Here is an 11,437-nt window from a genome sequence, read left to right on the forward strand (position 1 = left end):
AAGGTCAAAAATTTTTGCGCGCCCAAAAAATGATGTTCATTATTTTAAAGCAAAAAAAATCTGTTGTCTTTTGCAACCATTTTCATTAAGATTGATGCAGGGAATCATGAGAAATAAGCGATTTTGTTCTTCAATTCAGCAGAAATGAATACGATTTTTGGCAAGTAACCTCATTTTGGCGCCTCCTACATTTGAAACACAGGCGCGCTGCAAAACCTCAATACGATTTTGGCAAGTAACCTCATTAGCAGCGCCGCCTACATTTGAAACACTGTCGCGCTGCAAATTGCAAATTGAAATGTAATTATTTTTCCTATTGAGGTTTTGCAGCGCGACTGCGTTTCAAATGTAGGTGGCGCCAAAATGAGGTTACTTGCCTAAAATCGTATGCCTTTCTGCCGATCAAAGAACAAAATCGATTATTTTCCTGGGAATAGAGCTGCAGACGGTGAGATGCGAGATCGTTCGAGTTACCGTACTCGTAGACATTCCCGCCCACCCTGAAATTCCGGGAATTTCTGAAACGAAACAAAAAGGAAAAGACCACCTCTCGGACACGACATGTTGGGCACGGGACAGTTTAGCTCGCCGGGATTTTGGGGTCCTTGGAAAACGGACGCGCCACCGTTACGCGCGCCGGGGGCAGTTCTCGAACTGCTGGATTTGAGTGGGTTTCGTCCGGAAGCAACGCTGGCAGTTGTGCACGATCTGGCGTGCTACGCTTCGAATCAGGCTCCGGTAGTTGGAAAACTTGCTGATGATGAAACTCGGGAAATCTATCTGCTGTCCGCCAGCTAGGTTCGCTGCCACGTGACGTCTTTCTTGGTCTGCTTCCTCGTCACGATCCAGCACCGGTTGAGACGGCCAGTGTTGAGGTGATAGCTTGAGCCATGGAGGACCTTCCCACCACAGCAGTAGATCTGCGATATCCGCCGGTGCGACACCTCGGGAAATGAGGTCCGCAGGATTCTGGACTCCCGGCACGTGGTTCCATCCCCCGCGCTCCGTCAGCGCTTGGATTTTCGCCACCCTATTGGCGATGAAAGTGTTCCACGTCGTAGGTACGTGCCGTAACCACTGCAGTACACAGGTAGAATCCGTCCAATAGTAGTACTTGACGTCCAGTTTGGTTGCCTTGAAGATCTGTTCACCCAGAAGAGCAGCCAGCTCCGCTCCGCAGAGCTCTAACCTTGGAATCGACTGGCATTTGAGTGGAGCGACCTTGGATTTGGAGCTAAGCAGCGCCACGCGCACTTCTCCAGCCTGGTTTACGCTTCTCACATACGAGCAAGCTCCGTATGCATCCTGGGAAGCGTCGCAAAATGTATGGATCTCGATGTTGACCGCCTTGGGAATGATCACACATCTTGGGAATGTCAGGTCGTTCAATGCCGGAATTTGTTCATAGAACTTCAGCCATTTTTGAACGATTGCGGGTGGAAGCTCGTCATCCCAGTCCAGCTTCTTGCCGTTCTTGTCCTCCAGCGTCCACAGCTTCTGCATCAGAATTTTAGCTGCTGCGATAACTGGACCGACGAAACCAATCGGGTCAAATAGGGTTGCAATCGTTGACATTATCCTCCGCCGTGTCCACGGCTGGTTTGGGTTTGGGGTTGGGTGATCAAACTGGAACTTTAGAACGTCGGTGGTTGGTCGCCAAACCAATCCCAGCGTCCGTACGGATGGATCTGGATCCAGGAGCACATCGCCAGTCCTTGACAGTGCTAGGTTCTCGTCTGGTATGCCCTGCAGTACCAGAGGGCTGTTGGATGCCCACTTCCTAAGCCGAAAACCGCCGCTCTCCAGCAGAGCGTCCAGTTGGGTTCGTAGTTCCACCGCTTGATCCTCGTCGTCCGCGCCGGTCAAAACGTCGTCCATGTAGACGTCTTCGAGCGCGACCTTGGCTGCCATCGGGTAACGGCTTTGCTCATCCATAGCGAGTTGCTTGAGCGTCCGGGTTGCCAGGAAAGGTGCTGGCTTGGTACCGTACGTGACCGTAGCAAGTTCGTAGATTTTGACCACCTTGTTGGGGTCATCCCGCCACATGATGCTTTGGAGCTTCATGTCTTCCTCGGTGACTAGAACTTGTCGGAACATTTTTTCCATGTCAGACACGAGCATGAACTGCTTTGTCCGACTCCGTAGGATTATTGACCGTAGATCGTCCTGAATCGACGGTCCCACCAGTAGGGCATCGTTGAGCGACACTCCCGTTGAGCTCGCACAAGACGCATCGAATACCACTCGCACCTTGGTCGTAGTACTCGATTCCCTCACCACCGGGTGATGTGGTAGGAACACGCGCTTGACCTCTCCGAGGTCGGTAGCCTCACGCATGTGTCCTAGTTCCAGTTCCATGAATTGGTTGTATTGCCGGCGCAGTTCCGGTTCCTTGGCTAACCTGCGCTCCAGCCCTTGAAGACGTCGGAATGCGATGTCCCGTGACTCGCCCATCTGTGCCAGTGCGTCTTCGTCCTTTGGGTATGAGACCGTGTACCTTCCGTCAGGACCTCTCTTGACGGTACGCGAATACAGCTCCTCGCATCGCGTTTCTACCGGGGAATAGTTGTGCGGCGTTGCGACCTCCTCGCAAGCCCAAAACCGGGTGAGTAGCTCCTCTAGGGTTGACGAGACTGCTACATTACATTGGGTAACCGAATTGGAGTCTTGGTTCTCCACGTTTCCGGTCACAATCCATCCAAATACCGTTTCGGTCAGTGTTGGTAGACCGACTCCGAGTTCCAGCTCCTTCCCGGAATTGAAGAAAGCAAAGAAGTGGTGGATTCCAAGCACGATGTCAACCGTCTTGGAGTTGAAGAATGCGGGATCGGCTAATTCCACATCCGGAGGAAATTCCCAGCCAGCCACACTGACATCCGATGTCGGGAGATTGGCCGTTACCTTGGGTAGTAGGAGAAATTCCATCCTGCGCGAGAACCCTGTCACTCGCGACTTGATTGTAGCTTGGATTTTGTGCTTAACCTTGGTGTTCGCTTGTCCGATGCCGTACACCGCGACATTCGAGCGTTTCCGTTGGACCTTCAACCGCTGACAGAGCCGCTCTGTCATGAAATTGCATTCCGAGCCCGAATCCAGCAGCGCTCGAGCAGGAAACTTGACGCCTTCGTCGTCCTCCACCAGGACAACAGCTGTGGCCAGCAGAACTGTAGAAGTACGATGCGCTGCCACGTTGGATGTTACTGTTTCCGTTTGCGTCGAAGACTGTGCTGCTTGGTTCGAACTTCCACCATTTGGACCACTGTTTCCACCTCGGTTGAAGTCCTGTCCAGATGACGTTGGTTTTGGTCTGTCGCTTCTCTTGGGTTTGAAGCAAACCAAAGTGTGGTGTTTGGCCGAACAGTTCTGGCAGACAAAACGTGAGGTACATTGTGTCGCTTGGTGTCCACGCCGGAAGCAGTTCAAGCACATAGAGTTCGTTCGCACCACCTTGTCCCTTGCTGCAACTGACATGCCTTGGAATGTCGGACATCTGTACAACAGATGTGGCTCCGAGCAGACTACGCAGCTGATCCCAGGCGACTGCACCGCATTGTAGCTTGATCGGGTGAAGGGAGCCTTCCGCTGCTTGGATGGTTTGGTATCCGCCTTGGTTCCTGCAGTCATAGTTTTGATCGAACTTAGAACTCTAATCCGGGTGTACAGAAAATCAGTCAAGTCCTTGACCGTTTCTTTCTCCTTGGGCTCGTTGGATTCCTTGTTCTCCTTGTTCGCCTTTGCCGCTGTGACTTCTTCCCAGCTTCGCTTTGTGACAGGATCAAGTCTCGAAGAGAGAAGGTGCAGCAACAGCAGGTCCTTGTAGTCTTCCGGACTCACAAACTGATCGAGCGTCCGAACGGCCCGTTCGAACCCCTCCAGAAGTTCTTGAAGATCAGTTACCGACTCCTCGGTCAATGTCGGAAGATTGAACAGCGTTTCAACCTGACTTCGCTTCAGCAGATTGTTGTCGTTGTAGTATTTCGTCAGGATCTCCCACGCGACCTGGTAATTCTTGGCGCTCATGTAGAGGCCGTCGACCATTGTTCGCGGCTTGCCCAGCAGGCATCCTTTGAGGTACTGGAACTTCTCAATGTCCGGAAGATCCTGCTTCCAGTGGATCAACGACGTGTACAAGTCCCGGAAACTCAACCATTCGTCCAGCTTGCCGTCAAACTTCTGCAACTGGATTTGTGGCAGTCGCACGTGGTCGTGGATTTGATGCTGCGTCGCGTTGGGATCGCGTTGGGTCGTGTTCAAATCTGGGTAGGTTTCCAACTCCTTGACCTTGTCCACCAACAGCGTCTTGGTGTCGTAGTAACACTGTAGGCAGTCCTTCCTCTTCTTGCTGTACGCGTCGTCCGTGCCGGCGTAGTCCTCGTGCATCTCGATGTCCAGAATGGTGTCGTTGACTTTCTCCCAAAGTCCGTCGAGCTTTTCCAAGCGAACCTTCACTTGACTCAACGTGGTCGTGTTGTTCATCTCGCTGGCGAACGCGTACACCGCATGAAACAACTCATCGGACGACCTCAGCTTCGCCTCAAGCTGCTTCAGCGTAGGTGACGCCTTCTTGGTTGTCGGCGCCATCGTAGTTGTGCTCACAATTCACGAAAAAACACGAAAAGGTGTGGTGTAGTATTCCGTCACGGTCTAAGCCTCGGCGTAGACATACACTGTAGAGTATTTTTTATGTATTTACCTTCACAAGAAGTACAATCCACCTGCTCTACAGGTACGCGCAACGGTGAAACGGTGACAGTGGTTGATAAAAACTACCAAGTTCCTCGAAAACGTCCTCAAATCGTGAATTTCGTGCCAGATGATCGTGCAAAATGGTGGGAGAATATTTGTAGTACCCAAAAAGTGCTTCGGCAAGACATATACGACGTGTATCATACGTGCTTAACTGACCTTTGCAAAAAGAATCAGCTTTCAAAAAGTTCCAAATTCCCAGCTGGACAGTGTTCCGTATAGTGACGGTAGCACTGCAGCAACTCTTCGGTGAGATGAACGACGAGCAAGTTTCTCACTAGTGAGTTAACGCTCATCAGCAATGTTCGGTGTGTTGTCAACATAAAGTGTGCGAGAAGTGAAATTGGTGGTGTAGTAAGCTGACGTGTCCCAGGCTTCGGCTGGACATATACAATTTTTCAAAGTAGTTTACCTTAGAAAAGGGTGAATGATGCCGACGTCCATTCAGCCGATCGCGGTTTGCCAGCTGCCGACGTAGTACGGATGGTCATCAACAGGTAAGGCAGCATAAATGCATTCGTACGATCCTTCTCACCATATGATGATTCCAGAAGATGGCCTCTCTCGGTGCAGCGGTATTGGTGGTGATCGTCGCCGACGGTGGTATTGGTGTCGTCGAGCCTCGATCGTCCTACTTGGTGTGCGTGACCTCGATCGACGATGATGATCGTCAATGATGGTGATGATTGTTTACGTTCGATCGTTGGTGGATTTTTGGAGAAAAGTGGGTGTTAGCAGGAGTTCAACGTTTCGCTTCGGCGTGCGACATATACTTTGTATGTGTTTATTTACCTGGCCAAACCAGGGCACCTTGCCCAACGGATGGTGATCCAGCGAAGCGACGTCCAGGTGATCTTCGGTGATTGGCGATAATTGCTGCTGATTCCGGTTGGTTCGCAGAAGTGCAGCGGGTGAACACGAAGATCGACGAGCCAGCGACCGTTCACTGAGCTCAACGGGTGCTGCGAAGACGAAGAACGATCCGAGCAGGGTGTAGTTTTCTCCGGTGAGTACTCCAGTTGTACTCAAGCTGAGTGTGAGTGGTCGCGATATCCGATCGCGATGGCGGAGCCCTTTGCTCGCCCGCGGAATTGAAGACCGGTAGCACAGTTCCCAAACTGTGATGGCGCACGGTGTGTGTGCGTGTGGAAGGCGCAAACCGATGTACTTGGTGGGGGCCAACCTGGCCTGAGGTCCTTCCGAATCCTTCCCGATCCGGTTCGAAGGACCAATAATGTTGGGTTGGTCCTTACCGGTCGTCGATAGCTCAGGGGGGTTGGATCGGGGTTGTCCGGATTGCTGGGGGCGCCTTTATTTCCTGGGAGATTCCGTCCTTTTGGTGGGGTTTTGGGGGTTTCGGGGTCCAAAAAGCAACACGTACACACAAATTCACATAAAACACTCAGCTACACAAACTACATTTATTCCACGTTAAAAACTACATATATTAAAACTACATAAAACAGATTAAAATCGGCCCTCTTGGCCAGCTAGTTTTGCTGCTGTTCAGCGTAAGGGTTTCGCACAATTGTCAAATGATTATTCTAATCATTGGCCGGGCCGGCCAGTCCGCGTATTGGTGTCCATCGATCAGCTGGTCCAGCACACGCACACAGCGGCCGCCGCTGTGTGGATCGCGAGATACACCAGTGAGTTGGGATGAGCTGCAGACGGTGAGATGCGAGATCGTTCGAGTTACCGTACTCGTAGACATTCTATTCCCTGCATCAATCTTAATGAAACTGGTTGCAAAAGACGAGAAAAATTTTTTGCTTTAAAATAATGAACATCAATTTTTGGGCGCGCAAAAATTTGTGAACTTTTTCTTTAAAAAACATGTTTTGGAACACGAAAAAATGAGTTTCCCGATATATACCAATGAAATAAATAGTTATATCGTTGATAACAAGTGTGTTAACGTATATTCAACAATTTTTATTGATTTTTGACAGACTTTCTTGCCAAACAGTTCAAATTACTATCTTTTACTAAATTTACAATTTTCTCATAGTAAAATCAAACAAATATTGGATTATACACCAAACTGTTGGAAATAATTTTTCTCATCCGAATCCAGCATAAGTTTTGTAAAAATGTTGTATCTGAAGGAAAAAAACACATTTTTTCAAAAAATCATAGGTTTACGCTATTTGTTCATAGGTGGCGACATGTGTCTTTTAGCTTTGCTGCAAATTCTCTATTTGCCTTATTCTCTACGACCTTTAAATTTTACAGTTGCTATGGACACACAAAACTATGCGTAGAACGGCATCTTATTTATGAAAAGTTCATAAAACGAGATATGAGATATAAACCAGCAGGCTTGGCCGAATGGTTAAGCTGTCCGCTTTGTAAGCGGATGATCATGGGTTCGATTCCCATCTGCTCCAACCTTCCATCGGATGGGGAAGTAAAACGTCGGTCCCGGCCTTGGTTGTTGTTAGGCCGTTAATTCATTCCAGGTGTGGGAGTCGTCTCCCTGCTATTAATACAAACAACACACCAAACCAAGCCTGCTCCGATGGCATCGCTGGCGGCGGTTGGACTCGCAATCCAAAGGTCGTCAGTTCGAACCCTGGGGTGGAAGGTTCCTTGGAGTAGAAAGAGGTTTGGGTGCTCTCCCCATTCAAGCCTTCGGACTCCTAGGTTCGAGCAGAAACTTGCAATAGACTACAATATACCCGGGGGTCGTGAATGTGGATGTTTTTTATTTGGGATATAAATCGAGATAAACTATACTCACCGATTTCCTTATTCTGCTGCTTAAGAAAATGGTTGAACTTTTGATTCAAGTCACTTGAGACAGAAATATCTGTAAACATTCTATGCAATTTGTTTGTGAACTCATATCCACATGCTTGCTTTAGTTTGTTGATCATCATTTCTTCAGCATCCATACTCTGCGACTGATCATGTATTAATCTAAGCAAAAAAAAGGTATATTTATGTTGTGTTATTTATGAAATATGACATCTTAACCTTTTGCCAACATTCTGCTATAAAATTTTTGATACACGTCTTTATCTTCGATATATTTGAAGATTGTTATACTTTTTGTAATTTTTGAATCTATCTCAGATTCAGTAGTTTTCGACTTCTTCAGTAAGCTGTCACAATACCGAGCAACTAATTCTGCACTTCGGCAAGGCTGTTTTTCATAAAATCTTGAATTTATAACAGAAGCGCATGCCTTGTCTAAGGCGCTAAAAAAAATTGGATCCGACTTAAATGTATCTGTGATCAATTCGTCATATTTTCCGTGAACTTTCAACATGCCTTCGACAAACTGGATATGAATCTATAAAAAGATAATTGTTTGAAAATTTGACATTGTATCTGTATTTTTTTTCGTGTATTCGGTATTTCTTTTCCAAAACATGAGTTTGGTTGGTTTTTTTTTCTAAAAATCTGTTTATTTGCTCAAAATTAAAATATTTACAAAAGTAAATAAATGGGGTTCTTTACATCATTCGCTGCGTCCATCCCGGGCAGAAAGTTACATCTTGGAAAAATCTACCCATGTTCGTAAAAACACGAACAAGTCAAGTTCACCCCAGGGTGTGGTTAAGAGATAACCGAACATGACCACGAACATAAATTGTTCGAGGTGTATCTGCGAAAAATCTTGTTGAGTTTATTTGACCAACAATGCCACATCAAGTTGAGTTTATAGTAGCAAACAACTGAAATCTTCCAAAAATCATAAAGTAGATTTTGATCCCAAAAATAATTTTATTGGTTTTTAATGCACCCCGCCACTATTCAGACCCCCCCTTCTTTCTCTTCACAAATATGAGTAATATTGCAGGAATATACGCACTTACATCAAAACAAGATTTTTCAATGTTGAAAAATTATTTTACTTTAAAAACTCATTAAAAAATTGTGGAGAAAGCGTCGAATTGCCAAAATGTCACAATAATTTTCCAAATCACGAAAAATCCAAAGTCTCTATTTCCATTTTTTTAATTAAAAATAAAAGTTTATGAAAATATTCCTAAAATTGCATAAGTCCAAAAATCCACAAAAAAAATTTCAAAAAGCCTGGTAATGTTTCTTATCAAAATATGTTTTCAAAATGTTGAAAAATATTCAACTGGCTGAGAGCAAAAATTTCGCAAAGTCCTGAAAATCTAATAGATTCTACCAAAAATCTTGTCGTGATACGGATCCCGTAAATTTTCTAAGTGCCGGAACGATTTTTGTAGGGGTATATCAATAATTATTAAAACCGACTTTCGAATTTAAAAATTTCAATGAAGACGTTTTGTTAGGGACATTATTTTAGGAACAAACTGATGTTTTTTGTAAAATCGGACGAAAATTTCCTGTAATTTCGACGAATTTTCCGAAATTTTGATTCAAAGCAAAAATGAACATCAAAATATTTTATCATGTTTCCAAATTCCCAAAAATTTTCTAAGTCCCAAATTTTTTTTTCTGTTTCCCCATCTCGAAAAATTTCTAAGTGTTGAAAATATTTTACTGGCCGAAAGCCATAATTTTCCTAAGTCCAAAAAATCAAATAAATTCTACCAAAAATCTTGTCGTGATATGGATCCCGTAAATTTTCTAAGTGCCGGAACGATTTTTGTAGGGGATATATCAATAATTATTAAAAACCAACTTTCGAATTTCAAAATTTCAATGAAGACGTTTTGTTAGGGACATTATTTCAGGAACAAACTGATGTTTTTTTAAAAATCGGACAAAAATTTCCTGTAATTTCGTCGATTTTTCCGAAATTTTGGTTCAAAGCAAAAATAAACATCAAAATAATTTATCATGTTTCCAAACTCCCGAAAATTTTCTAAGTCCCAAAAAAATGCTTTTTCTGTAAAAAGTAAAGAGCATGAGCATGAGCATGAGAGATCACCCATGGTTGCCCCTCCGTTGCTGAACAGAACCGTAATATCCTTTCAGCACTACTGATTATAGGCTTCGACGATCTAGTGGTGTTTCCCTTATCAACATCATGTATGAATGCGCTGAAAAGATAAAACACCATGATTGCCAAAACAAGATCAGTTGCGAATAGGTAACAGTCATTGGCCACCAACGGCGCCCGCCATGTCAGTTTGTAGACCTCGATTGTAAGGGACGGGAATGTTAGTTAGCGCAGGTTGCTACTAGGGCAGCTGATTTACTCTGTGCTTACACCCCACGAGCGCCAGGAACCTGAAAACTTGTTAGTAGGATAGGGTGTTTGGTCAGGATTCATCATAGAAGATGATGATGCGACCCAAAATCATAGTGTTTGTTGAAAGATGTTATATATTATTCTCAAGGCAAACAATCGGATGCTGCGGATGAGACATTTCCCGTTTATCGGTTGTTAAATTTTAAATGAAATGGTCTAGTCTTAGACAGCCGGCTGTGGAAAGATAGAACCAAAATCATTTGTAATTAAAGAATGAAGGATTAAACAATGTAACTTTTAACTTGAGATGATTTTACGAGTTTTAAATGATTGATGTTTAGTGAGGTACTGATTAACGGTGCGAACGACGAGTTTCGATGTGTACCGAGCTGAAATGGTATGATAGGGTGTTGATAGGGTCAAATCAGACTGACTAGCTGTCATCGGGACCTTCACACGCACACACGCACGCCAAAAAAAACGAAAAACACACCGACGGCGGACGCGAAAATTCTACGACCCTACGGAAAGGGATCGCAAATCTGACTGGCTCAACTGTCATCGAGACAGCCAAAGCCAGCCGCACCGTCACACGCACACACGCACGCCAAAAAAAACGAAAAACACACCGACGGCGGACGCGAAAATTGTACGACCCTACGGAAAGGGATCGCAAATCTGACTGGCTCAACTGTCATCGAGACAGCCAAAGCCAGCCGCACCGTCACACGCACACACGCACGCCAAAAAAACGAAAAACACACCGACGGCGGACGCGAAAATTCTACGACCCTACGGAAAGGGATCGCAAATCTGACTCGCTTTTTCTGTAAAAAGTAAAGAATTAAAAAATATACGCAAAAATTTCAAAGTCCAGCATAAATAAAATCAAACTTTGAAATATCAGCTCATGAAAATTATTCGAAGTGTCGGAAATTGAAAATTATGTCAGTGACTGCTATTTTTTCTAAGTCCAGCATAAATTTGAAATAAAGTCAAAATAATCATGTTCGGGTAAAATTTTGGAAAAATAAAATTTTCGAAATTTTTGCTTAGTCCAAAAACTACCACTAACAGCTCAATATCAACTGTAGATAATGCAGTATGATCATGGAATAGGATGCATGATCAAGCACACTAAGGAAATCCCCTCTCTCTCCGCTGCGGCTTCAAATCGCTCCGCACCTTTTGTTAGTCATCCTTACCCGGCGCATGGAGATCGAGCTGGGGGTTTCCGACCTGGCTTCTCAGGCAAGTATTCATGTCCCAGTAATTCCCCACTTGATAAAAGTTTGGTTTCCAGCAAATCATCCTCACGCCAGCCACTGCAGAACTCAATCCTATGGATTCCATCAGCCCGATCGAAGTCTGTACGCAACTTTTCGGATTACGGGGGAGCCCTTGTCCCCCCTACCACACTCCAGCTATCTGGCCCGGCTATTGTCAGCAACCTTATCGTCAGCGCGGAAGTCTCCAGACGCATCTCTGTTGCACCGAATTCCATCGAGACTGCTTCTCCAGGACGCTTCTTGCTAAGTACCGTGGGAGCCC

At 45.4% G+C, this 11,437-nt stretch overlaps 1 protein-coding gene across 1 annotated transcript; it reads right to left on the reverse strand.

Annotated features, from left to right (window-relative positions):
• Nucleotides 1-627: 627 nt before the first annotated feature.
• On the reverse strand, nt 628-4,581 carry LOC119769066. Its single transcript, XM_038260962.1, has one exon. The coding sequence runs from the start codon at nt 4,579-4,581 to the stop codon at nt 628-630; it is 3,954 nt and encodes a 1,317-aa protein (XP_038116890.1).
• Nucleotides 4,582-11,437: the final 6,856 nt, after the last annotated feature.

The sequence above is a fragment of the Culex quinquefasciatus genome, chromosome 3 (genome assembly GCF_015732765.1).
Source record: "Culex quinquefasciatus strain JHB chromosome 3, VPISU_Cqui_1.0_pri_paternal, whole genome shotgun sequence".
NCBI lineage: Eukaryota > Metazoa > Arthropoda > Insecta > Diptera > Culicidae > Culex > Culex quinquefasciatus.

Excerpts from the sequence above, each read along its gene's own strand:
- LOC119769066 (XM_038260962.1), bottom strand. The coding sequence starts at position 4,581 with ATGGCGCCGACAACCAAGAAGGCGTCACCTACGCTGAAGCAGCTTGAG.